Raw genomic sequence first — 27433 nt, 5'->3', positions numbered from 1 at the left:
AAAATCAATGACTCCCCCCCCAAAAAGAAGCACATAGGTTTGGGGTCAAAAGGGGTCTCCACATCCTGCTGTGAGGCCGATGGGCCTGTGGGCTCGCTGGGCCCGGCCACCTGGCGCACAGAGCTCATGCCCAGCCTTGGGCACTGGGGTCCAAGGACCCGGCTGTGGATCCCAGCTCCCCACTTCCCAGCTGTCTGGACTCAGGTGGGGCCTCACTCTCACCTGTAAGGCAGGTAACTCGAATGCCAGTTCTGAGGAGCCCATGAGCCAGTTTGGGCCCAGTGCGCGGCCTCACGAGTGCCCCTCAAACCTCCACAGGTGGCACTGTGAGGACTTAGCTCAGGCCACCAGACGCTTCTGGGAATCCTTTTCCAGGGTGGGAGCTGGATTCTGAAGGCTGCCACTTTCTCACTGGAGTCTCTGCAGGGAGGGAGGGCAGGAAAGGGCTGTCACCCGGGGGTTATATAAACAGTGCCTTATTGGTGGGGGCACATACTGGTTCCTGGGGATGAGAAGATCTCAACTGTCTTTTGGTGTAAAGTACAGACGTACGGCACGTAAACAGATATGCAGCATATTGGGACAACAGGGACAAATGTCGAGAAAGCTCCTCGGGGCAGGGGCAGGGGGCGGCCACAGGAGCACCAGCAGATGGTGGTAAGAAGCTTGAGAAACACCAGATTCTCAATGGAAGGGAGCCCCGGGGCCAGAGGCCCACGATTCAGGGTCCTTTCCTCTGCCCAGGCCCTCCAGGCACCGTCGGGGCCCCTCCTGTGGGCAGTGCCGGACGTCAGTAGGGGTCCGACTATAGCACCACCCGCCCCAACACAGGCCATTGGATGAAGGGTTCAGATACCCCCACCTGCCAGAATCCAGCTTCCTGCCCCAGCCAAGACAGGATCCAGGTCAGACTGCACGCCTGCGTGCGCAGCTGAGGATGCACGCTGTTCCACTTGTCAACATCCCCTTCAGCTTGGGAGTGAACCCTGGACCCCCGCTGCCTCTCCCTAGCGTGTGCTGGGTCCGCAGCTCAACAGGCCTCTTCCGGGCACCAGCCATCTGCCTGGCCTGGTACCCAGCCTGACAGGTGCAGAGATAAGAGGCGGCCCCTCCCGGGGCTGCTGTGAGCAAGGTATGTGCGCACCTGGGCACCCGGAAGTCTTCCGTGTTGGCGGGGCTGTCCCGGGGCCCCACTGCTGTGTGTGGGGCCGCAGAGGTGCCTGGCTGGCTTAGGACGGTCGGTGAGAACTGGCTACCTCTGGGTTCACTTTCCAGCACAGTCCCTAAAACCAGAGTAATAGGAGAACCCAGGTCAGGGGCCGTACCAGGTCTAGGCTCTGGGTGGGGCAAGAAGAGGTCACAGCCCCAGAAGCACCTGAGGTCAAATCCAAAGTACTAGCTGGTGATTTGTACAAATATGAAACATCTGTGGGCCTTGTCCTCCTGCAAAATGGGGTGTCAGAATTAGGGGCCTCGGGGGGCGTCTATGAGTGTTAAGCGGGGCACATGTGAATGTTCTAGTGCCCGGTAAAGGCCCATCAGTCCTCAGGCTGAGGTGCTGCCATGCCCCACGTGTTCCTTCCCCTGCTCCTGATCCTCCTGGCTCCTCCTCGGGGGCAGTTGGCAGAAGCTGGGATGGGGGGGAGCCCTGCCGACTCTGCAGCGGCCTCCAGGAGCTGTCGCTTCCCTTCCTGGGACCTCTCTCTGCAGCGCAGCTCTGCGGTCACCTCGCCAGTAACTGAACCGCTCCCTGCCTATAACACAGATTCGTGGTGGTCGGGCTGATCCCATGGTCTCAGCAGTCCCGACGCGCAGTGGGTGCTTGGCAAGTCATTCATGCCAACGTCCCTGTTCTCGAACAGTCCATCCCAGGCTGGGGTAGGGGCAGGACCCTCCAGTGCCTGGTCCCACCTGAGGCCTCAGCTGCCATCTGTCAGAGCAGGTGAGGGCAAGGCTGGATTTGATTTCTCATCCACCACAGCTGTGTTACCTTGCACAGTTAACTTCTCAGAGCCTCAGTTTCCTCACCTGTTGAGTGGGGCCGAGCTTAGTTACTTCACTGTGAAGAGTAAGCGAACAGAGGTAAAGCTCTTGGCGTCATGCAGCGCGGGTACAACGTGCTGGCGCCGTCCCAGGGTTTTGTTCCGTTACTCTTACTCTCCCCGTTGTTATTACTGTCATTCGAAGGGACTGTTTTGTTAAAGCACTGTTATCTGGACATAGGAGGAGAAGCATCTGATAAATGAGGCGGGTTGACCAAACTGCAAATAAATAGCACATATTTATTATTTTTTATGAATGAGTCTATACATTTGCCCCTCAGTTCTGGTCAAAGATGAGAATGCTTTTGCTTTCCCAACATAAGCCTCCTCTGCTGGTCAGCTCGGGCGGGCGCAACAAAATTACACAGACCAGGCGGCTCTGGCAACAGAAATTTATTTTCTGGCAGTTCTGGAAGCTGGAAGTGTGAAATCATGGCGTGGGCAGGGTCGGTTTCCTCTGGGGTCTCTCTCCTGGGCCTGCAGTGAGCTGCCTTCTTCCCGTATCCTCACAGGGTCTTCTTCCCTCTGTGTGTGTGTGTCCTGGTCTCCTCGCCACGTTAGGACGCTAGTCACACTGGGCTCGGGTCCCCCTCATGGCCCCATTTTTGCCTTCATCACATCTGTGTCTCCAAACAGACACAGTCTAAGGTACTGGGGTGAGGATTTCAGCCCGATAATTCGAAAGTCGGAAGGAACAACGATCTGGTAACTGGGGTGCAGAGGTGAGGTGGGATGAAAGGGGAGGGGTAGAGCTGGAGGGCTGGCCCCTTTGGTTGCCATAAGGAAGTCTCTGGACAGGTTCTGTCAGGCGCATAGACACCAGCTGCTTGTCTCCCCAGCTCCCTGGAAGCAGGACAAAGCCCATGGGAGTCTCTGCCAGACCCTCGCCCCATCGTGGGCCATCCGTGACAGCACACGGTGAACCTCTCCTTGTCCAGTCTGAACCTGACTGTCGCCCCCTGTCTCTCTAGGTCCGACTACGATGACTGGAGACCGTCCCTGGCCAGCTTGCTTCAACCCATTCCATTCCCCAAAGAGTAAGTCCCACACCGGTCTCTGACCTCAGTTGTCCAGAAGTCACCCCGGAAACACCACGGACAGTGGTGAGAGAGGGAGAGGTTGGTCTTCAGCTGTGGGACCCCTGGGGAGGCACCAGCACCCCCCACCCTGAAAAATGGGGAGGTTACCTCATGGCAACATTACAAGGATTCACTGAGCTAAGAAGGCAGACAAAGCCCTCCCCACCGTGCCTTCATGCAGTGAAGTTAGCGATTTTGATTATGCCTCAGATGGGACCAGGACTGCCTGCCTGCGCACTCTCCGAAGGCCACAGCAAAAATCACAGGATAATGCACATGGAATTGCTTTCTGGGCCTTACGGTGATATGCTGAACACACTCTTACTGCGCCCATTACGATTATTACCTTGTGTTCCACGGCGAGTTGGGCCAGAAGTGGGCCCTTCGTCTTTCTCTTGCCAGCCCTTATCTCAATATTGAATTTATCCGAAGAAAATAGGGAGAAAACTGGTGGATAATGGCCTGAGGAGAGAAGGCTTTGTCTGAATAACCAGGCCCTAAAATGCCTCCAGGTCTCTGTTTTGACAGATGTGGAGAAGCCAGGCCTCAGGAGGCAGCTCGGGGCTCTCTCAGGAGCCGATTAACGAGCCTGTGTTTATGAAATGCGGCTCTCCAAGGGGGACATTATACCCGGTAATTGCCCCATTTGCTGGCCTGGCCGGTCCCTGGGGCCCCCAGGACTCAAGACCGGAGAAATCTGACTCCTGAGAGCCACGGCTGTCTCCAAAGAGCAGTGGCGTCATTGGCTGCATTCGCTGTCCCCACGGCCCTGGGGACACACGTGACAGTGGGCCCATGATGCAATTCACTTGGAGAATGGTCCCCAAACGCCCCCCTGACGTACAGCGTAATTAGTGCGGCCGCACGTTCTCGGTGGAACAATTACCAAGCACACCTGGGTCACAGGCCATCCGCTCAGCGCCGCTGCTGTCCACAGGTGCGGGCCCCGGGGGCCCGGGAGGCTCCGTCTAGCCCCGTTCCTACAGTCTTGGCCTCATCAAAGGAGGCCTTTGTTGTGCAGTTTCAAGGAGGGACAAAATGTCCGTGTTTCATTCTCAACTTCCTCCTCATTCTTCGGATCAGACAAAGCCTCACCGTCCCCAGAGGAAGATCTGTGGATCATTGTGGGTTTCAAAAGCACCCCGCTAACTGCAGTTTTCCCTCTGTTTTTGTTACAGAGCTCTCGCACATGAGAAGTTCACCAAGTGAGTATTGGGGCAACGCCCTCGTTACCTCCTTCCGGTGCAAATGTCCTGTCCTCTCTCCCGAGGCCGTCCCCCCGCGGCCAGCCCTCCTTCCAGCCCCTTCTCAGTCACATGCATTCTGGGAGGCAGCCATGGCTCCTCTTGGAAGTTCTGCACCACATGTCCAGGCCTGTCCGGGTGTTTCCTGACCCCGGCCAGCTCTGTTCGGCTCCCCATGCCCCGGCCCTCTCCTCAGCCCCCATCATGGTCCACTCGAACCAGGACCCAGGGAATGACTGCCACCACCCTCTCTCTTTCAGGGAACTGAAGTATGTGATTCAGAGGTTCGCCGAAGACCCACGACAAGAGGTGAGGCCTCCCTCACTCCCTCGAAGGCACCCCGTCAGGGCTACGGCAGGACACCTGTGGGCCTCTCCGAGCCTTCTGTAGCCTTCTGCCAGGGCCTCCTTGTCTCCCACGGGCATTCAGAACAGTTTACAAAGGCTCGTTGCCTCGATGCATAAACACAGCCCCCCCCCGTGATGGGGGGTGCCCGGCCCATGATGTCAGTCCTTTCCTATACACTCAGGCTCGTCAGAGGTGGTTTCCCAGCGGCTGGCGGTTTCTTCTTGGAGCACAGGTCTTGCTTTAGGTGCGGCCTGCCACAGGGGTTCCCAGCCAGCTCCAGGAGAGCAGTGGGTCCTCGTTAGGCTGCTGTTCTGAGAATCAGCAAACCAGGGAAGACATCTGAGCTGGGATCTGAGCCGGCTTTCGTTTCCCGAGCATGATGGCTGTGGGCCTCCCTGAGGGGCCACTCTGTCGCTCCAGTATCTGGGCTTCAGGGAGAGCTCAGCTTTCCCCACCCTCCGCGCCCCCCGGAGGCTGTGTGAGCAAGGACTGTGTGGCCTGGGTTCCTCCAGCCACTGTATCAGCGTAGCGACAGGCGGCCTTGCCTCGGGGCTCACCCTGTGTCAGGCGCATGCGTTTTCTCCTTGAATTTCCCCCACAAGCGCGAGTAGATTCTGTCATCACCCCCGTTTACATCGGAAGTACCCTCCTCTTAGAGTTGAGAAACCTGAAGTTGTGGGACATCCCCACGGTCACCCAGCTGGTACCCGGCCAAGGCAGGACTCAAACTCAGGGACCGTGGCTCCAGAGTCTATTCAGTGCCCAGCTCTGCAGCGGACACACTGGGCCGGACAGGGCTGCAGAAGTGAGCAGGATGCTGGCCTTGCCCCGTGGAGCTCGCAGCCCCCTTCTCTGTGGGCAAGGACCCTGGGATGTGAGGGGATCTGGCTTCCAGGTGGAGACAGACCGGGACACATGTACCCCCAGCGCAGTGGGAGGTTAAGGATGGGCAGAGGAGGAAATGATTTCTTCTTCTTGATGGAACCAGAATATTCTCTCTTCAGGCCCCGCTGTAAAACCGTTCTAGAAGGATCAAGTTCTAAAACACCTTGATTCTAAACTCTGATTCCCAAAGTGGTCCTCAGGTGCAGTGGGAACAAGCAAAACTGGCAGATAGGGAGCTCTTAAGTGGTCGGATACCAGTGCTGGTCTAAGCCATCCTTCACTGTGTGTGAAGACAGATTCTCAGAATTCCCCTGGAAAGTGAGCCTTTAGTTCAAGCACAAACTTTGAAGCTAAAGAATAAAAGTGGTCCCAGCTGCTTCCCAGAGTGGAGAAGCAGAGCCAAGTGCTGGCAGGGAGCTTTCCGAGCCCGGTACCATCCGCAAGGCGCCGGGGGGACTGGTAAGCAAGGGGCCCATCCTGCGGGGGAGGCCCTGCCCCCAGCAGGCCCCTCACCAGGCCTTGCTCCGGGCTCCCGTGTGCCTCTCCCTTTGATTCTTTTTCTCCTCCTCGCTCTCCCCTCCCACCTTCTTCCTCCTGAAGAAGCCAGAGTTATAAATCCTTTGATGTATTTGCTGAATAGAGTTCCATACTCTTGATTCCTTATTTCTTTGAAGTAGACAAATTAACATTTGATATTCTTCCAACTCCGAGGGAAAAATCAAAGCCCCACTGCCTCTGTTTTCTGTTTACTTGTGTGTGGGTTGTGATCAATTGAATATCTGTGAGTAAGTGGCTTTTGGCAGCAAATTGTCCTTCACTCCTGAAGGAAATGATCGGGACATCTCTCAGCTCTCTTCTGAGGACAGGGAGGAGGGCAAGAAACAAAGGCTTTTGCTTCTCTCTCTCTCTCTCTCTCTCTCTTCAGTTATAGGAGGGGCCGAGGTGTGTGTGGAGCTCCTTCCGCACACACATGCCCACCGCACACTCACACGTGCAACTCTGGGAGGGCGGTCGAGACCCACAGAGGGAGCTGTGCTCATGCACACAACTCTCCCACCCTGGACAGAGAGCCTTCCAGGGAGAGGCACAGACCGAGAAGGAGGTGCAGACCCCCAGCGGTGAAGGGGGCAGGTGCCCTGTGAGCAGGACGTTCAGAGGGAGCTGAGGGCAGAGAGAGAAGGGAGAAAAAAGCGCTCCTCCCGTAACCACCCCCCCCAGAGGGGCATAGGAGAAAAGGGGACTGAGTCTGAGCAGTTGCTTGGAGCCTCTCTTCCCCGTGATTTGGCCACAGACTTGCTTTTGTTACGGGCAACTCACCAAGCCCGGCCTGGCCCTTCGTCCCTCAGAGCTGAAGGTGAATGGCTGGCGTTCCCCAGTTTATGGAAGCCACACTTTTCCCCAAAAGGCCTTCCATGGTATTTAGTAGGAGGTGGGAGTCACTGGACTAGAAGTGAAACAGGCCTCCTAACTGCGGGACTTGTCCGAGCCTTTACTGTCTGCTGGGCTCCCTGGGGCCCCCGGGGACTGACCGCTGTGCCCCTCCCCTGCGCAGGTGCACTCGTGCCTGCTGAGCGTGCGGGCGGGCAAAGACGGCTGGTTCCAGCTCTACAGCCCCGGAGGGGTGGCCTGTGACGACGACGGCGAGCTGTTCGCCAGCATGGTACGCGGGGGGGCCTCCCGGGGTGCGGCGGGGTGGGCCCCAGGCTTGCCCCTCGGACGAGGCCAGAGCTGCCCCGATCCAGCGGGGGCGGCCAGCCTGGGAACCCCCAGACTGCATCGAGGCTGAGGAGGGTGATGAAGGGGACGACCACGAGTGTCGCCTGCCATCTCTCACCTGAGGGGCGCCCAGCCAGGGGCTCGAAACTCCTGCCCGCGCGCAGCCCCACTCAGCTCCATGAGGCGGCGACACCTCGCAGACGAGGGGCTGAAGCCCGAGGCGCCCACCGCCCAGGCGCGCACCGCTCATTGTAGCGGCCGCGTTCAGGTCCGGCCACGGAGGGCTTGGTGCGCACAGACCCACCGGCTCGCCTGACCTTTGCCTGAAAAGCCAAGGTCACGATGACCGTCTCACCCTGGAGATGAGAGACGTGAGGTCACCAAACCAGTAACCGCACCCCCGGTGACCTCAGTGCTTTCTTTGTGCCGGACCCCTCACGTGCGCTGTTCCTTCATGTCCCGCCTTGCGCCTTAAGCGCGCTGCTGTTGGAGCAGCCTAGGGAGGCGTGGTGGCCTGCCCGAGCTCACACGGGCCTTCGGCCTCCACGTCGCTCCGTGACCCAAGCCCACACTGTCCAGAGCCGACCCCTTCTGCCAGCGGCAGCGTGCACGTCTCCTGAAGGGGGCCCACGCTCCCCTCCCGGTGGCCGGGGACCTCGTCCTGCTTGCTGACGCGGCCAGCTGGGCTCTGGGACCCTGCGTGTTCCCAACCCCAAGGAAACATGACTCGGACGGCGGCTCTGCTGCGTGGTGGCGTGGCGCCCTGGGCTTCGCCGCCTCGTCTGTGAGCCAGGAGCGGAGCGCTGGCTTCTCGGGCTCACCGTGCCTTTGCACGCGACAGCGGACGCGGGGCGCCCAGCCAGGGCCTAGGGCACCACGGCCTGCAGTTGGTCTCGTCTCTCTGCTGGGCCACCCGTTCAGCGGGGCCCACGGCTCACGAAGCTCTTGCAGTGACGCCAGATCCGGCGCTGCCTCTGGAGTCTTTCTCGAAAGGGACTTATTTTTAGAGCGTCTTCCTTGCGCACTGGCCCTCCACTCCTCACCCGCTGCCTGCCGAGCGCCTCTCGAGTGCCCTGTGCATCCTGGAGGTGCTGGCCTCTGCCTGCCTGCACCCCCCACCTCTCACGAGGGCTCCCCTGATGTCACAGCTTCACCATGGCAACAGCCAGTGGTCCCCCACCCCTCGATGTGGGGACTCAGTGTGCGAGAGAAGCCAGGCAGCTGGCAGCTTCCCAGCCCGCGAGATTGCGTCCGTGTGCCAGAGTTGTTAATGATGGAGCGGAAAAAATATACATGGAAAAGGAAGCAGGCAGCCCCTGGGATGGCAGCGCCTCGTTTCCATGGAGATGCAGGGCGCGGGAGAGGTCCCCTTGGTCAGGCTGCCGTTTCCAGCCATGGCAGGGCGTTTGCTATTGCATGAAGTCTGGGGGGAAAGCACACGAAGTGCTTGGGCCCCAGCCCTGTTGGTTGGGGTCCCCTGCCCTTGGGCGCCCCTCCAGATACGCCAGGAAGAAACACAGTTTTCTCAACGGCCGCCCTGCTTGTAACCCGGCTGGGGCAGAATTTGCCAATTTCTGGATCTCTGGGGCAGGTGATCACTCAGCACCCCTTGGAGCTCCCAGAGAGTTTGGGAAGGGGGAGGCGGAGCTCCCTGCCGTTCTCTGTCCTGCATATGGTGGCACTGTACCCCCTAAACACTAATGCCCCCCAACCCCCGCCCTGGCAACCCCCATTTGACTTCCTGCCTCCAAGCCTGACGCTCCAGGTCCCTCACATGCATGGAATCCTACAGGATTTGTCCTTTGTGATTGGCTTACTTAGCACCATGTCCTTGAGGTTCATCCACATTGGAGCGTGTGTCAGGGAGGGGGGTCTTCTGAATCTCCCTGCAGGGAGGGGTCTGATGATCATTTCAGATCGAGCATCCAGGCAGGAGGTAGGGCGGGCCTTCTGGTTTTGGAATCCTTCCAGCATCCCAGAAGCAGGCGTCTCAGGCCACAGCCCCACGGTGGCCCCTGCTCTTCACACGGGCCGTCTCCCCTTGCAGGTGCACATCCTCATGGGCTCCTGTTACAAGACCAAAAAATTCCTGCTCTCCCTGGCGGAAAACAAGCTGGGCCCCTGCATGCTCCTGGCGCTGAGGGGGAACCAGACCATGGTGGAGGTAAGGAGCCGGCCCGCGTCCCTGGACAGGCTGCTGTCCTGTCCGGGCCTTTGTCCTTGTTGGCTGAGCGCCTTGTAGGAGCCCAGAGCTGTGAGCGCAGCCGGAGCACAGCCCCCGCCGAGGTGTGGCCCCGGCCTGCCCTGAGCCTCGCGCGAGCCTGCCGCCACAAGTTACCTGTCTCACTTGTCATCTGTGTTGACCCGAGGGATCAAGGGAGGTTTCTGTTCCATTTGTCTATTGCTGTGTAACAGAACACCCCAACGGAGGCTTAAAACGGTGATACTTATTTGGCTCACGGATCTTGGGGTGACTGGGCTCAATTGACAGGTTCTCGCTCTGGGTCTCGTGGGGAGGCCAGAGCATCTGGGGCCCCGGGCCTCTCTCCATGCAGCAGCCTGGGCCGCAGTCTTCGCGCTCACCAGGGAGCGCACGGCTGGCCCAGTTCCTGTCTGTCTCCTCCCAAAGTCCCCAGAAGCCTGAGGCTCCCAGAGCTGCTGTCCAAAGGCAGACAGAAGCCGTCCTGCTCTTCCTCACGCACCTCCCAAGTCAGCCCCCTCATGTCACTGTGCCACATGGGAGAAGGGAGCCCATAGTCTAGAGAGAAGTGCCAGCCCATAGTCTAGGGCTGGGGCTGAGAACACCTCTTAGTGGGAAGAGCGTCCCGAGAATTTGAGCCCCGGACTTTCTTCCCTGCCACTGAGCGTTGCAGTGAGATTTGGGGGCAAGGAGTTCACAAGAAGGCAGGAGCAGAGCGTCCAGGCCAGGCCCTGGAGCAGGAGGTGTGGTGTGAGAACAGGGAGGAGGCCAGCATGGCTGGGTCGAGGGGCAAGAGGTTGGGGATTCAGGTGGATGGGCCTGGAGAGCCTATGAGGCGCCCACAGGCCCTGGTTAAGGATCTTGGAGGTTGGGTCCAGATGCTTGTGCAGGGGACTTGCAGGGACTGGGGGTGGGGGGGGAGCCGGGAGGCAGGTGAGCCATGCTGTGAGGGCCTGGGCCAGGTGGGCTCTCCTTGGGAGGGGAGGAGTCATCAGAAAGGGAATTGAGGCAGGGCTACCTTCACGTGAAGCCCGGGCTCCCAGGCAGGAGGGCTGGGAAGAGTGACACATGCAACCGCCCGAGGCTCCAGGAGGCATGATGTGGCAGGTGCTCCCCAGGGCTCCAGTTTAACTCAGTGAGCATGTCTTGAGCACCAACCAAGGGCCAGGCAAAGGAGAGAAAGCTAGGAATGGAAAGAGGTGTCCTGTCTTGTGGGCTCTCTCCCAACCCTTCAGGGCCTAGCATGCATCCTTTCTCCATGCATTTGCCAAGGGCCTGCTCTGTGCTCAGCTGAGTACACATGAGTGTTCCCATTGTATGGATGGGAAGCTGCGGATGGCGATTTGCCCAATATCACACAGCCGGAAAGGCAGAGAGGGGAGAGCACGGTTGCTCGTTTTCAGGATAAGATTTTGAGGTGCAGAGAGCACACCGAGCTTATCCATAGACCCTTGTCCCCTGGTGCGTGGGGCTGTTGGCCCAGGCCGAGGGGGTTTGGCCGTCTGTGCCTGTAAGGAGCAGCCCTGCCCGGAGTCTCGGGCCGGCTGTAAGGTGCCTCCCCTGCTCTCGGGCAGATCCTGTGCCTGATGCTGGAATACAACATCATCGACAACAACGACACCCAGCTGCAGATCATCTCAACCCTGGAGAGCACGGGCGTGGGCAAGCGCATGTACGAGCAGCTGTGCGACCGGCAGCGGGAGCTCAAGGAGCTGGTGAGTGCACAGCCCGGCTCGCGGCTCCAGAGCTGGGCCAGCCAGAGAGCACAGCTGGGGAGCGGTGGGGCAGAGGCCAGGACCACCGCACCTGCACGGGCCTCTGTCCCGGTGAGTTCTCCAGACCCAGAGAAGTCGGGACTACCACCTGCCACTTTCCAGATGATCACAGAGAGGGCAAGTCAGTGGCCCACAGTCACAAAGCTCCTCCTTGGCCGTGCCAGGAATGCGTCCTCACCCCCAGCGTCACGCACGTCAGTCACTGTCACTCCCACACACACACACACATTATCCATGTGCCTTAGGCCCTTCTTTAGGGGCACCAGGGCTGGACTTCAGAATGGCAACGAACTCATGCCCCTGGTCCCCTGGAGCAGCTCTCACCCAGTGGCTGATAGGGGAGGGTGTGTAAATACCCCAGCTCCCTCTCCGCGCAGGTGGGACACCTCTGAGACATGACCCAGAGGCCCCCAGCAGTAGCTGTGCGCGAACACTCCCTTCCTGAAGGGGCTTCACTGTCTCCCTTCCCCTGCTGGTATTTCTTGGGATCCCCTCTCTAATAAACCCAACTCCACCCCAACCTTGTCTCAGGGTCTGCCCCAAGACCAAGACCCCCATGTTGTTGCCTTGTACCACCCAGAAGTGAACCTGGCGCTATGTGTGATGTTAATGGGGGGGGGTGTGCAGGATGGAGGCTCAGGGGAAAGAATGGGTCATAATCAGTCTGTTTCTGTTGCAGCAAAGGAAAGGCGGGCCCACTAGGCTAACACTGCCCTCCAAGTCCACAGTGAGTTGGCTTCAATCTTCTGTGGGGCCAGGTGGAGGGAAGAAGGTGGGTAGGGCTCCCCGCTGGGGAGCAGCAGCATCTGGCGGACGCGAACAAGACAGCGTAGTCCTCGACAGGCCAGCTTTTCCAGGAGGCAACCAGGGTGCAGGAAACCAAACAGGATAAAGATTATTGTTGATATTAATGTTAATGTTACCAGTTAGTAATAGTAATAATAGCTAATACCCATGGAGCGTTTCTGTATCAGATGCTGGGTCATGAGTCCATTTTATGACCACAATAGCACTATGAAGTTGGTGCCTCTTTCCGGCCCCATTAACAAGTCTGCAGGGATCTCAGTTCCTTCTGTCCTGCTGCCTCCCTGTCCTTGGCATGAGACTTCCACCTCATGGTCCAAAAAGACTGCTCAAGCTCTAGCCATCATGTCTGCATTCAAACCAGCAGGAGGAGGAGGAGCAAAGAAGAACATGCCCCTTCCCTTTCGGGACTTGCCTGGAAGTTCAGTGGACACATCTCCCTGGATACCATTGTCCAGGTTCAGCACATGGCCACACCTGGCTGGGAGACTAGCCTTACTTAATTCAGGGCAGCTGGCTGACCGCTAAAACTCAAGGATTCAGTCACTAAGGTGGAAGGGAGAACGGATTTTACCCTCGGTGACCTCTTGGTCTAGTGCTCACACATGCATTGATCTACACAGGCCTTAGAGTTGGGGGGACCTCAGTGTTCACAGGTGGGAAATGGGCACAAGGTGCTGCCTGGGAGGGTGAGTTGGCCAGGCACACATGGACGCGCGCATGCACACACACCCGTGGGAGGGACGTGGCCTCAGAACACCCCAGTTGGTGATTCAGGGCGTGAGTCACAGCACTGGAGGCTTTCTCCCTCACCCCCGGGGACGTGGAAGCAGCCTTTCCCTCCCCGACAGCCCCCTCGGCCCAACCCCCCCCCCCCGAGCCCCAGCGTCACCCCACCTCCTGGGGATGAGCTGCCCCCAGCTACAGCTCTCTGCGGGGCAGGGGAAGGGAGGTGGGGAGAGGGGTACGACGGGGTCTCAGGAGCTGCTCGCAGCCCGAGGCCTTCCCCGACACCCCAGCAGCCCGTCTGTCTGCAGGATGCCGACTTGGCTCGTTTGCTGAGCTCCGGCTCTTTCGGGAACCTGGAGAACCTCAGCCTGGCCTTCACCAACGTAACGAGCGCCTGCGCCGAGCACCTCATCAAACTGCCTTCTCTCAAGCAGCTCAACCTGTGGTCCACTCAGGTGCACACTGCTTGCCCGCGCCCTGCTCCGTGCTCCCACCGCCCCCCGCGTCCTGCACCTGCACCCGCCTTCATGCCCCCGTGCACCCCTGCTCCGCTCCTGCTCTGGCACTCCCCTCCGTGGCTGGCCCTTCTGCCCAGAGCCCGTGGCCCCGTCTCCTGATTACCACACCCCCTCCCCCGCCCAGCACCCACTCCCGAGGCCAGAGGAGGTTTAGGATCTCATGAAGCCCAATGGCCCATTTCACAGGTGCAGTTGCTGAGGCCCAGGGCAGGGATGTGCTGGGCAAAGTCTTAGAAGCCCCGAGAGGCAAGGCTGAGAGGTGGGCTGGTCTCACGCACCTGCCTGGGGAGCACACGGGTAGCTCGTGGGTCTTTTTGTTGTAATAACAAGCACAGCACACGGCTGCTTGCTGCCCGTGCTCAGGATCATTTGCACTGTTGAGCACCTCCCGTGGATCAGTGCATGTGGTCCCCACGCCACCCCTGGGACGGGTAGGCTCCACTGGCGCCCTCGTTTTTCAGGGGAGAAACCAGGGTGTTCCTGGCTGGCTGCCTTCCGGGCCTATCCCACCCCGTCCCACTGTCCTGCCCGGGGAAAGCTGCTTTGGTCTCCACATCCCACCAGCAGAAGCTGGACTCGAACCCAGGTCACGAGAAGCACTGAGTCCTTGGAGAGAAGCGAGAGCAGCAGACCCCCGGGGCTTGGAGGGCCGTGGCTCTGTCCCCATCGCCTTCCTCCACTGCTACCCCCGCTTCAAGGTCATTTCCCTGGGTGCCTGGGGGAGGCTGGTGGAGCCCCAGGGCTGAGAGGTTCTCTGCTCCACAGTTTGGAGACGCCGGCCTGCGGCTCCTGTCGGAACACCTCACCATGCTCCAGGTGCTGAACCTGTGCGAGACGCCCGTCACCGACGCCGGCCTGCTGGCCCTCAGCTGTGAGTCCCGAGGGGGCTGCCAGAGTGGGGGAGGGCCTGCTGCATGCGTGCATTCAGCAGACCTCGGCTAAGCGCGCGCTGCGCCCTGCACTGTGCTGTGTGCTGGGCTATATTCATTCCACACGTGTTCACTGAGCACCTGCTGGGCGCCAGGCACCATTCTCGGTGCTAGGAACAATACAGGAGGGGAAATATCCCTGCCCTCGGGGAGCTTATATTCTAGGAAAAAAAGGGAAAGTGAGTACCCATACCTTCCAGATACTTGCCTGAGGAAGCAGGTTCCAGGAAAGTGCTCGGGACACTGTGGCCCTAACCAGCGGCAGCCATCCCCTGGGGCTGGAGGGGCAAATCCTCAGGTCCCGCACCAGACCTGCTGACTCAGAAACTGCATTTTAACAAGGTGCCCACGTGATTCCCGTGCGCTGTTCAAGTTTGAGAAGCGTTGCCCTAATAGAAGGGGCGCCTGGGTGGCTGAGTCGGTTGAGCGTCCAACTCTTGGTTTAGGCTCAGATCATGATCTCATGGGTCGTGGGATCGATCCCCGCGTCGGGCTCCGCACTCAGCAGGGAGTCTGCTTGAGCTTCTCTCCCTCTGCCCCTCTCCCTCCTCGTACATTTTCTGGTCTTTCTAAAGTAAATAAATCTTTAAATATATATACATACACACACGTTCACACTCAGGGAACTCAGGAATGCTGATTCCTGTACCCCAACCCTCATCTCCCGGACTAAACTCTTGGGTGCTACGCCTGAGACTTTGCACGTCCCATTTCTGACCTACTGGTTTAGACCAGAGGCCCCATACCTTGGCTGGGAGGAATCGAGGAAGGCTTCCCAGGGAGGTGACTGGATCTGGGTGGACAAGACACATACGTAGGAAGTGGCCGAGGAGGGGTATGCTGGGCAGTGGCCATGGATCCTGCAAGGTTGTTGGCAAACTCCAGATGGCTTGGGCAGGGTGGGCACAGGAGACGGGAGTAATGGAGGGCAGAGAAGATGAGGCTCGGAGACGTTTCTGTACAAATGCGCTTCTTGGACACTGTCATTAGAGTCTCAGGGTCCCTGGCTCAGCGCCCAGGAGTGGAGCCGAGCGTCACATCTCTAACGAGCGACTCTTGACCAAACCAAAGTTTGAGGCCTGCTTTCAAGAAGTTGGGGCCTGGGTCAGCCCTCCCGGGAGAGCTTGCAGAGTTCCCCTGGAGGACGGGCCAGGCCTGGTCCCCTGGGGCGATCTACGGTGTGGCAGGCAAGCTCTGGGGACATTTGGGGTACAGGCAGTGGAGGGAGGCTGAGAGAGCAGGGAGAGAACATAGGCCCAGACGAGCGCCTGCCTTTCTGACTGGTGGGCCCCGGCCGTGTCCCTGAAACTCCACTTCTCCCACGCCATCTCCTCATCAGGGGCCTGGGCCCTAACAGTCAGTCCCCCAGCTTGACTGCCCCATACCTGCAGCCACCCTTGTGGGGGTCTCACTGACTTCATGACTGTGTCTGTCTGTCCTTGTATAGCCATGAAGAGTCTCTGCAGCTTAAACATGAACAGCACCAAGCTCTCGGCTGACACCTATGAAGATCTGAAGGTAATTCCTTGCTCCCTCCCTCCCTCCTTCCCTCCTTTCTTCTCTCCTTCCTTCCTTCCTTCCATCCATCCATCCACCAGCATCTAGATACTGGCGCTTCGCCCTCATGGAGCTTACGCTCCAGCAGGAAAGGCAGTAAATGGAATAATGGCAGGTTGAAAGGAGTGATAAAGAGGAAGCCAGCAGAGAATGGGTAGATTGGAAATAGGGATGGTCCCTTTGAAGCAGAGGCCGCATAAGCTGAGACCTGAAAGATAAGCCACAGATGCAAAGGGTGAGAGGAGAAGCAAGTGCAAAGGTCCCGAGGCAGAAAGGGTTGGCACGAACTGACTTTGTGGCAGATGTGACTAGAGGGTAAGAATAGACTGGGGCCAGACTTCATAAGGCCTCGTAGGTCACAGAAGGGCTCCGGATTTCATCCAAATTCAGTGGAAAGCTTTCAGAGGCTCTAAGCAATGTAGTGAGTTCTGCTTGTAAACGCTTGTTCTGGCCGTTACCAGGAAAACTGATTTTTTTGCGGGGGCCGGAGGCGGTGCCAGGAAGAGTAGAAACAGGAAGCACATTTATGGGGCTGGTGCAATCTCGCAGATAAGAGCCTGGACTGGCAGCCTGGGCTAGGCTGGCAAGATAAAATTGGGGAAAGGAAAAAGGATCTGAGTGGGGAAAGGCAGGACACATTTTGTTTGTAAAACAGGTCTTGGGGGTTGGGGAAGCCGGGCCTTCAGCAGCCCCCTGCCCCCGTCTCCCTGGGCCCGGTACCCTCTGCCCCCGAAGAGGCGAGCGGGGCTGCACTTAGCCAGTGCCGAGGACGCCGGAAGGGCCGGGCCAGGGGGTACCACCAGCCCACTGGCGCCTTCGCACGCTGGAAGCCCCTCGGAGGGAATCCTCACCAGCAGGGAGCCCACTGCCAAAGACTGCTCTGCCCCTAAACTTGAAGGAACCCAGATCCAGACGATGCAACCGAGCAGCAAAAGGGTGTACGTAGTCAGCCACCTGTGGAGAAGAGCCACTTTGATGCATTCGAGAGGCAGGCGGGCGAGGCCCTCCAGATCACTGCCCCGTCCAGGAGAACCTGGAGACCACATCCCTGTGTTGCAGTCTCCTGATTTTGAGAGGCTGGCTTAAAGGGTTTTTTACAGTGCTGCAGGGTGACCGCAGGCCCCCAGTTTGTCACCTCTGCCTGGGGAGCGGGGGGCCGTGAGCTGGGCCCCAGCAGAGAAGCACCAAGGAGCTGTGTGCGCTCGTGTGTACGCACGCGCGGTAGAAGGTCGCCCTGGCCGGGGTGCACGGGCAGGTGGGAAGGGAGGGAGTGCGGGGAGGAGAGCCGTTAGCCCTCTCTGTGCAGGGGAGGCTTGTGGAGAGAAGCCAGCTGTTTATAAAAGAAGGGAGGAACTTGTCTAGGTAGCAGGGATAGAGAGCAGGAAGCGGCTCTGAGCAATAGCAGGTGGGATTGTCTGGGAGGATCTGACCGAGTGTCCTGAGCGGGGAGACTCTCCGCCCCCCCAGTACCTGCCCTTACGGGGATCCCGTGATCCCGCTCCATTCGCGTGCCCGATGGCTGGTAATGATGGGATGTAAGCAGTAGGAAAAGGGAGAATAGTCCCCATCGGCAGAGCATACCGTCGTGTGTCGGCCGCGGGCGTGCTGTGCGTTAGGTATTCTGTCCTTAGCACTGTCCTGGGAGCGGAGGACTGGATCCCATTCGCTCCACAGACGTCTCCTGAGGCTCCCGGAGGCTGGGGGCTCTGCCCTGGGTCCTGTGACCAGCAAGTGGCAGAGCTGGGGCTCTCGCCCCGGGCTTCCCGCCTACAGAGCCAGGGATGCACAGCCTCTCAGAGGAGGGGGGCGTGGAATCCCCAGCAGCTGTCGCCCACGATCTCCGGGGCTGGGCACACCCCATGTGCTGTGTTCTCCCCGAGGTCACCCAGCTCTGAGCTCCAGGGAGCCCCCGGTGGCAAGGTGGGGGGAGGGCAAGGCGGGACCCACAGCCACCGAGGCAGGGCAGCCGGGCCCGCGGGGTCGGGTGCTGGAAGGGACCAGCTCCTTCTTGCTGCCCCACAGGCCAAGCTCCCCAATCTGAAGGAGGTGGACGTCCGCTACACGGAAGCCTGGTGAACCTCCCGGCTCGGCAGGAAGGCGTTTGCAGCTGCGACACACAACTCTTGACTAATAGCCGTAGAGCGCCGGTCCTGGGGTCCCACCCCCAGCGTCCCGGCTGTGAGATAGATGGGGGAGTCTTTCTGGGGGCAGAGGGCGGAGGGGGGAGGGGGTGGGGAGGGGGGGCCGTAAGCACGCCCAGCCCCACCTAATTCTTTTAGCTTCATAATTGGAAACCTTGACCTGATCTAAAATGGACTTTGTAGCAACCAGAGGAGCATCAGCGGGTCGGGGTTGGGGGTGGGGTGGGGGTGGGGGGCTTGGGGAGGGGGACCCTTTGTGGATTTTCTTTGCCTTTGTGTTTAATGCTGTGTGGGAAAAGTCAACCCCGATGCCACCGTCACACGACCCCGATGGGCCTCGAGGCCGAGGAAGGAAGCTTTCTTCCTCAAGAGGCTCGACCGAGAACTCGCCCCCCCGCCATTGGGACAAGAAAACCCAGACATGTCATCGCACCGTCCTGTGTCCTCGCCATTGCTATGCAAAGTGATTCTTGTTGTACATAAGATTTAAATAATGCGCCTATTTAAGAAATGTTGACAAATTGCGGGTCTGGGACCTGCCTCTTATTTATGAAGTCTTTGACCCTCCCTCCCTCCCGCCCTCCCACCCCGCCCGCCCCTGGCCTGTAGTACTGTACAAACCAGTCAGCTGTTGGGGTAGTGGTAGTATTATTGTTATTTTTTTAAAGGAAACCGACAAAAAAAAAAAAAACCTCCTTGGAAAATTAATTGCTTTTTCGTAATGGATTCTGTATGCTACAGCTCGGCCGTCCGTCTGCCCGCCCGCCCCCACTGTGCATTTCCAAGTCCCAGCTGTCTCCAGCTTGCTCACGGGTGGGGGTCTGGCCGGGGGGTGGCGGGAAGTGGGGTGCCCACATTGTAGTCTTGCTCCCGCCAGGCCCCAGCTTTCTCTCAGCCCCCTTTTACACGTGGGGGGGGTGCTGACCTGTCCTCCCTGCCCCCTGCCCCGGAGAGCTCCCATCTCTGGTGGCCTCTGCCATCCCTGTCCCTGCCAAGACTGCGGCCCGCGGCCTCCCCGCCGTCCTGTGCTTCGTGTGGTCTCCTCATGCATGCCCGCTTCTTTGCATGGTCTCTTGGGAGAAGAGAGAGACGTCGCCTCCACCAGCCTGACTGCCCAGCCCGCCCCCCATGAATGTGGCCACTGCAGCACAGACGCCCCTTCTGTCCCCACCCCGGGCCCGAGGACAAACCAACCTCCGTTTCTTTTGTAAACAGTCGGCTTTTTCTTAACAAGCCCTCACTGTACAGAACAGCCCTTTTATGGTTTACTTGGGGTCCCCTCTCCCCCCCAAGCCCCGTTTTCTGTTGGTTTAGCACAAATACCGCCCCCTCGGCACCTCCAGACCTAACCCCCAGTCAATGTAATTGTTTTATATATATTTAATCTTATTCAATGGAAACCATGCTTTTGTCGTTTTATACTTTGCTAGGTAGACTTTATTACCCCCCGACTATGCCCTCATTTTTTTAAAAAAGGAAAAAAAAAAAGAAATTGGGTTTCAGTCTTAATTCATTTTACGTGCCAGGTTTTATTTTGTGTGTGCGTGTGAGTGTGTTCTGTTTCGTGTTGTTTTTTTTTTTTTTCTGTTGTTGTTGTTTTCTGTTGTTTGGTTTTATTCTCTCCCCTCCGGTCCCATACTTTACAGCACTCTGGTGCGGGAAGAAGCAGAAGCAAAAAAAAAAAAAAAAAAAAAAGACAAAAAAAAAAACTTTAAAAAACTTTAAAAAAGGAAAAAAAAAAGAACCGAGACATGCCACCTTTTCCCTTCGCACTGTTGCTTTTCCTGATGGTTAATACTACTGTCACGTAGCTGTGTTCAGAGATGTGAAATACTTTCAGGCAAAAATAAACTGTAAGTGACTCATTGACATCTGGCCTTTCTGTGTGGCTTCGAGGGGGCCTTTCGGTGGGGGTGGGAAGGGGACAAGACCCAGGCCGAGGTCAGGACTCCTGAGTGTCCGGGGCTCCTCATCCGTGGCGCTGCTGACATGTGGGGCCAGATCCCCCTTTGTCATGAGGTCATTCTGGGCATCCTGTGACGTCATGTGACCCACCCCCAGTCTAACAACCCGAAACGTTTTGCCCCCAGGGGACAAAATCACCCCCCAGGGGAAACCCCAGGCTGCCGACGTGTGCATCAGGGCCCTTATGGCAGTTCTAATTTAGAACTTCTAGGACCAACGTGCCTTTCCTTCACCTGGGGGTCTTGGGAAAATGCAAATTCTGATTTCCAAGGTCTCGGGGGGGCCCGAGACTCTGCCTTCCTAGGACCTCTGGGCAACACAGATGCCGCTGGTTTATGGAAGCCGCTCCGAGTTCACCAGCCTGGAACCTTCCATCCAGCTGCCCCCTCACCCAGATGTCCCCAAGAGGCAATTCAGTGTGTCCAAGGAGAGGCTTTATTTCCACCCCTCTCCCAAGTCACTTGCTTTCCAGGGTTTCCTCACCCAGCAAGGGCGTCACCCCAGCCCAGTGGCCCCATCGCTCACCCCACCCCATGTCCGGGCCACTGCCAGCCTTCAGAAGCCACTCCAGAATGTTCCTGTGTCTCTGTACCCATCTGTACTTCCACCTCCTTCACCCTAGGCCCGGCCCCTCATCTCTCTCCGGGAGACTGGGGCAGCACCCTCACCGCCTCCCTGGGTCCATCCTACACCACCTTCCTACCCTCGCTCCCCGCCCTGCCTCTCCACATCCCTGCTCCCCGTCCCTGCCCTCCTCGCCTCCAGAGGCCTCCGTACGCCCATTAAGTGACAGCCCAAGAGCGTGATGGGTTATTAGCTGCTCCACCTCTGGCCACGCAGGGAAAGCAGGTGCCACGGTGAGGATCAGGAGGGCCCTGGCTTCGTGACGGCCAGCGCTGGTGGCGATGTGCGTGTGCGGGTGCGTGTGCAAGGCCCTGCCGCCTACCCCATCGCTGACCCTTCCCACCCAGGGGAGGGCCTGGCTCACACCAGTGCACCTAACTACCAAATGCATGGGGTGGGGGGCGGTCCCTGCCGGTCATCCTGTCCTCAACCCTCCTCACTCTGTTCTGCAGCACCTGGGATCCTCTGCCCACCGGCTTCTGGGGGAGCCTGGAGAATGCAGGCTACCTGGGGGAGGTCGGGAGGCTGGAAGAGAGAGGTCAAGGTGCTTCTTCCCCTGGGCATCCCAGCTTCACGGTAGCCTCTCTCCACAGCTCCGGCTCTGGGAGTAATACCACTCTGACCCCCGGCCTTAGCCTGGTTGGACCTGCCCGCTCCTGCTAGCTTGGGAGCCCCACATCCTTTGACCTCACCTGCCCTGCAGGAGGCCCCGAGTCCGGCTAGTGCCCTCCCCCTGGCACGGCTGAGCCTCACTGTGTTCCCTTTTAACCCGGTGGCTTAAAACAACAGAAATGTATTCTGTCGTGCCTCCGGAGACCAGAAGTCCACAAAGTCAAGATGTCGGCAGGGTCGCACTCTCTCTGCGGAGAAGACTTTCCTTATCTCTTCCCGCTCCTGGGGGCTCCTTGAGGCGTTCCTGGTTGTGGCCGCACTCCTCCAGCCTCTGCCTCTGTCTCACATGCCACCCACCTCCCCACTTCTGCATCCAGTCTCCCTCTGCTTTCTCCTATCAGGACATCTGCCATTGGATTGAGGGCTCACCTGAATGACCCACGAGGACCTCATGGACAGGTCCTTAAGGTGATCACATCTGCAAAGACTTTTTTTCTAAGTAAGGTCACAGTCATATGCTCCAGGTGAATGCATCTTCTGGATTTGACCCACTAGAGGGCAAAGAGGGGGGTGAGATGAGCCCGTATTGCATTCATCATACTTCCAAGTCTGGGATTCATCCTGAGGGCTATGAATGACAAGGAGATTGTAATTCTCTACTCATTTTCTAACGAAACACTTCCATAGCCCCTACCGTGTCCCAGGCAGGGAAACAAGGGTTTTGTATGTCGTCTGAACTCATTGACTCCTCCTGACAAGCCCATGAGGCAGGGACTAATAGGACCCCTCTCGACCAACGGGGAAGTGGCGGCCAGGGGAGGCTGGGTGTCTTGGTCAAGGTCGCACAGGGAGCAGGGCATTTGGGGGAGATCTTTGCACTGCTGGCTGGTGAATGGATGGGGCTGGGACCAGGGCAGGGACCATGTCGAGAAACAGATTCAAGAGGAGCTTAGGAGTAAAACTGCAGAACATGGTGATTGGTAGAGAGGCAAGACCAGCAAGGAGTCAAGGATGCCGTTCGGTTTCTCGGCTGAATCCCCAAGGCAGGCTTCGAAGGGCCTGGACTTAGCACATCTACCTGACAGCAGTTCTCAAGGACAAGCAGGGCTGGTGTGTCAGTGTCCCGGCTATCTCCCTCCTTCTCAGGAGTGCCTGAGAAGAGAGGAGTGCGCTCCCTCGGGGTGCCTCCATGCACGGTCACCGGGTATGTCCGCCCAAACCCTAGCCAAGCTGGAAGCACTCTACAGCTGGGGACCCCAGAGGCCACTTGCACCTGTGTTCCGAGCTGCAGCTGGTGGCTGATGGGAGCTTTGCTACACGGCCGGGAGGCATAGAAATTGGTTCGACGGCTTTGGAAAGCATACCAGCTAAAGCTAAACACCTGCCCACGCTGTGACCCCACAGCTCCGCTCCTGGGCACGCCCTCCAGAGAACCGGGTGCTCACGCGCACCAAGAGACACAAACGAGAACGTTTATAGCCAAAAAACTGGAAGCAACCCAAATGTCCACTAAGAGGAGAATAAACAAAGCAGCGTAGTCACACGGCGGGACTGCGCACGGGTCCCCATCAACAGGAGAATGAATAAAGACACAGTGACATAGTCCTATGATGGAATTCTGCAGAAAAGGACCAAAAGAGTCAACTATGGATACCAACAATGAGGTGAATTAACTGGACAGATGTTATGTGTGTGAAAGGAGCCAGACATAAATGAAGGTTTGCCATCGGATCCCATTTACATGAAGTTCATGAACAGGTACCAGGCATCTATGATTATAGAGGTCAGAGCAGTGGTTATTGGTAGCGCAGGGGTGGAGTGTGCTACTACTGACTGGGAAGGTAGCAGGGAACTTTCTGGAGTGAGGAAAATGCCCTCCATCTTGATCAGCAGTCACACGGATGTTTAAACATTCATGGAGCTCCACATTTCAGATTTATGTCATTTACTGCATGTGTTACACCCCCCTTTAAAAGTGGCATCAGGGGGCACCTGGGTGGCTCAGCAGGTTAAGCATCTGCTTTCGGCTCGAGTCATGATCCCAGGGTCCTGGATGGAGCCCCATGTGGTCAGGCTCCCTGCTCAGCGAGGGAATCTGCTTCTCCCTCTCCCTCTGCCCCTCTGCCCTGTTCATGAGCTCTCTCTTTCCCTCTCTCTCTAAGTAAATAAATAAAATCTTAAAAAAAAAAAAAAAAAGTGGCACCAGGTGGACACAACCCAAATGTCTACGACCAGGTAATAAGTGTGGTAAATCCAGACAACAGACTACTATCCACCTGTAAGAAGGAATGCACTCTGGGTACACACTCCAACATGGATGAATCTTGAAAATGTGATGCTCGGTAAAGCAACCCAGACACAAAAGACCACATGTTGTTTGATTCCATTTACAGGAATTACCCCAAATAGGCCAACCTATATAGAGAGAAAGCAGATTGGTATTTACCGGGGGCTAGGAAGCAACTGCCTAATGGCAATGGGGTTTTGTTTCGGGGTGATGAAAATTTTTTGCAACTAGAGAGAGGTGGTGATTGCACAATACTGTAATTGTTGTAAATGCCTCTTTGAAATGGTGTGTTACGTGAACTTCGCCTCAATTTTTGAAAATGGCATCAAAAAAGCAGTTTTTAGAGGGAAGAGGGTGAGTGCTGCCAACGCCACCATGACTTCCAGCCGAGCGGTACTTGCCCGTGCTCACCAAGCCGCCGCCTCAAAACACTCTACTGCCACCTGCTGGACAATTGTCATTGTACATACGCAGACTCCCTTCAAAGGGGCACCCTTGTGCCATGCACAGCCTGCACTGCTATATAGTGTGGGACAGCTGACTTGGCTTTATGTTTCAGTGCAGCCTCTTCAGATTTGGATGGGGCCTTGCTGCTCTCCCCCCACCCACCCCCAGCCGTGCCCTCGCTAATGCTGAGCCAACCTCCCCCAGATTCGGCAGAGAGATGCCGTCCGTGTGGTTCCTGATCCCCTCATCCCTGCACTGGGACCTGCCCTTCAGACACGCCTCCAGAAACGAAAGCCTCCCCAGAGCCTGTGTGGTCATCGTCACAGCAGCAGGAGGCTGAGGACCGGCTCGAAGGTCTCCGGCAAACCCCTGGAAATAGGCCTCTTGGCCGTTTGTGTCCCCTCTCAAGGTAATGGTAGGAACAACAAGCGGTTTCTCGAAAACGCCAGGCTGTGTCTCCTCTCTGATGTGCCAGGGAGGAGAAGGAAGGGGCTGTCGGATCCCGTGGGCACGGGGCTCTGGGATCTCAGCCGCGTATATCCGAATGCTATGGCAGTCGCCTCGGGGGCCTCCCCCCAACAATGGCCACAGGGGATCTGCTGAGGTGGCAGGTGGGTCAATGATTCTCTCATGAATTTGTTTGGTTTTTTATGGATAGCAGTAATGCATCATAAGCCGCTCATAGCCCTGGAGTTCCCATGGTATCCATCATGGGCACGGGGTTGGGGGCTATCTCCCCTGGCGTTGGCTGTTCAAGACCCCAAGCAGGAAAGTCTCTCAGGGGCACACCTTGAGGGGGAGGCCCTTGCAGAACTGACCTGCAGAGCTGCTGGGTTCAAGGGTCTAGCCCCCTGTCCCTCTGGGAAGCAAGCTTCTGTCCACTTTAACTGGTTTTTTAAAAGAAGAGTAGTATATTCATTTAAAAGAGAAAACTTGGTAGATCATAAGCTTGCATTTCTGTGGGATGGATGGATGGAGGGATGGATGGAAAACCTCAGTGTAAAGATTGGCCTTGAGCTGAAGACAATCACGTGTGTATCCAGGACAGCCAGGCCGCAGTCTCTCCCAGAGCTCTGTCCCTCATGAGATGTGGATCCTGACAGGGATCCGTGTCCTTCCTCCAGCTGGCTGTCAGCTCGCCAGGAGAGCGCCCTCCGCTTGCTTCCATAGCCTTTCCTTCATTCACTGAGCAAACGTGTTGCTTTGAACCTTGAAAACACTGTGCTAGGTGAAAGAAGCCAGTCCCACAGGTCCACATATTCTAGGATTCCAATCATATGAAAGCCCGGAATAGGGACATCTATGGAGAAAGTCCACTACCGGTTACTCCGGGCTGAGGGGCTGGGAGGACAGGCAGGGGCACGGGGTTTCATTCTGGAGTGGTGAAAATGTTCTCCCGGGCCTGTGGTGTCGTCGGAACAATGCTGTGTGCTAAAAACTACCCAACTGTACACTTTACTTGGGTGGATTGTGTGGTCAGTGAATTATATCTCAGTAAGGGTTCTTTTTTTTTTCTCAAGATTTTATCTATGTATTTGAGAGAGAGAGAAAGAGCAAGGGGAGGGGCAGAGGAAGAGAGAGAGAATGGGGAGCAGACTCCCCGCGGGGCCTGGAGCCCCATGCCAGGCTCGATCCCACCACCGGGAGATCATGACCTGAGCCGAAATCTAGAGTAGGTGGCTCGACCAACTGAGCCGCCCAGGCGTCTCTCAATAAGACTTTTTTTTTTTTTAATGCACTGAACACCTACTGTGTGCCAGGCACGCTGCAGACTCAGGAGTAAATAAAGCAAAGGCCATCCTCCACCCCATGCGGGCTGGGGGAGGAGGCAGCCACTAGACGACCCCACAACCCTTTCTCCGGACTGCGGCGGAGAGAGCCGAGAAAGGAGGCGCGGGCTGCTGGAATGAGCGCCTCCAAGAGGGGGCAGCACCGAGCTAACGTGCCCCCGCCTCGAAGAGCCCCAGAGGACCAGCCCCTAGGGCAGGTGGAGACGGGAACCGCCTTCCAGGCAGTGGGAAGCGCCGGTGCGGAGGCCCTGAGGCCGGGCTCGGCACCAGGGAGGAAGAGACTAGCAGAAGGCAGGAGGAGGAAGTGGGGGGCCTGAGCAGCAGGAGGGAGACGCAAGGGGCGGAGGCCGAGTGGTGGGGGAGGGGTAGAGGAGAATTTGGGAGTTGTTCGCACACCAACCAGCCGCCCTCTGTTGTGGAGTGGACTGGAGGGAGGCAGACGGGAGCGTGGGAGAGCGGAGGAGGGAGGGGGTCGCGGCACAGCACCTCCCGCGTTCCTATTAAAATGCCGTCCTCCCTAGGAGGGGGCTGCAGGTTAACGAAACAGGAAGTCAGGGCTGCTCAGCTGGCAGCCCGCGGAGAGCCGGCGCGGGACAAAGGGGCAGGGGAAGCTGGCAGGCGGGCGGGACGTGGCGGGCGTGTGGCGGCCCGGACGGGACAGGTCAGGAGGCAGGGGGGCCGCGCCAACGCCTCCGCCGTCCCAGCTGCGGCAGATCGGGGCTGGGGCTGCGCCAGGCCGGCGGCTGGGGGCGGGAGGCGGCGGGCGCGGGCCTCGGGGCCGTGACGTCAACGTTGCCATGGAGACCCCGCTTCCCTCCGCACGCTGTGCAGCAGCTGCGGACCCCGGGGCTGGGGCGGCTTTGCAGGGTTGAGGGGAGCGGGAAGGACAGACCTGGGTCCCGCGGCTCCGCCCCCAGAGCGCGGCCCCGCGAGAGGGCAGGGTACGAGACCCCGGGGGTGCCGCCGCCCCGCAGCCTGCCCCCACCCCTGTCGCCCAGACACGGCTCCTTTCTTGCAGGGCTGGGAGTTGCTGTGGCATGGAAGAGCCCGGGGTCCCGCCGCGGCCCTCCCCGACAGTGACCTACCAACCGGGGGCATGCTCCCCCTTAGCGGCCTCCCCGCCCTCCCAGTCCTAGCTCCACTGTTGTGGGTCCAATGCCCCTTCCTTCGAGGAGCTTTCAGTGAGGCCCTCCTGGGGCCCTGCGGGTCCCCAGCGCTTTGCCAACTCTGCAGCCCCCAGCACGACGCAGCGAGGGAGAAGGGGCATCGCGACGCGGCGGCCGCCCGGGGGCGCAGCACTCCGTGGAGCTCACGTAGGAAATGGGCTTCTCTTTGTCTCTCCACCTTGCTCAGTCCAGTCTTTCCCTGCAGATTCTTACAGACACCTTCGGGAGCCTACTGTCCAGGCGAGTTGACTTCAGCCTCCCCTCCAGGTCCTCCTTCATTTCAGGCCTCTCCCCTCGTCCCACTTCCAAGGGGGTGAAGGTGGAAAGGGACGCCTGTCCCCTACTTGGCTGGTGTGGCCCTTGTCTTTGTTTGCTCACTGGTGCTTCTCCCGCTGGTCACGGGGGTGCTTACACTGTGGCGCTTGGGAGGACTGGAAGGGGTGGGGGTGAGGGCCCCCCGCGACAGGGTCCCTCCAGCTCCCTCCCCCGGTTGCTAGTCACCCACCTCCAGCTGCTTCCGGCTGGGGTCTCCTCACCCTGGGACCAACCTTTTCGGGGGGGATACGGGAAAGCTC

General features: G+C 58.2%; 2 protein-coding genes across 7 annotated transcripts in view; both read left to right on the top strand.

The window, feature by feature from the left end:
• Positions 1–19836, top strand: part of CMIP (c-Maf inducing protein) — a 230356-nt gene extending 210520 nt beyond the window's left edge. For 3 of the 4 annotated variants that reach the window (XM_078062972.1, XM_078062971.1, XM_078062973.1), the window contains 11 exons: positions 3014–3079; positions 4300–4326; positions 4626–4674; positions 7151–7258; positions 9362–9478; positions 11089–11229; positions 11969–12016; positions 13116–13277; positions 14106–14211; positions 15717–15787; positions 17849–19836. In XM_078062972.1, coding sequence (XP_077919098.1) covers positions 3014–3079; positions 4300–4326; positions 4626–4674; positions 7151–7258; positions 9362–9478; positions 11089–11229; positions 11969–12016; positions 13116–13277; positions 14106–14211; positions 15717–15787; positions 17849–17902 — 949 coding nt within the window. In that variant the 3' untranslated portion in view covers positions 17903–19836. The remainder of the gene's footprint in view (positions 1–3013; positions 3080–4299; positions 4327–4625; positions 4675–7150; positions 7259–9361; positions 9479–11088; positions 11230–11968; positions 12017–13115; positions 13278–14105; positions 14212–15716; positions 15788–17848) is intronic. The other variant, XM_036084960.2, reaches the window with a different exon arrangement.
• Positions 19837–26642: 6806 nt separating this feature from the next.
• Positions 26643–27433, top strand: part of PLCG2 (phospholipase C gamma 2) — a 172260-nt gene continuing 171469 nt past the window's right edge. For all 3 annotated transcript variants that reach the window (XM_078063830.1, XM_078063829.1, XM_078063828.1), the window contains exon 1: positions 26643–27098. The gene's annotated coding sequence lies outside the window, so the exon portion shown is untranslated. The remainder of the gene's footprint in view (positions 27099–27433) is intronic.

Source organism: Halichoerus grypus, chromosome 15, assembly GCF_964656455.1.
Source record: "Halichoerus grypus chromosome 15, mHalGry1.hap1.1, whole genome shotgun sequence".
In the NCBI taxonomy this organism is placed as follows: domain Eukaryota; kingdom Metazoa; phylum Chordata; class Mammalia; order Carnivora; family Phocidae; genus Halichoerus; species Halichoerus grypus.
This window is presented reverse-complemented; position numbering and strand designations above follow the sequence as displayed.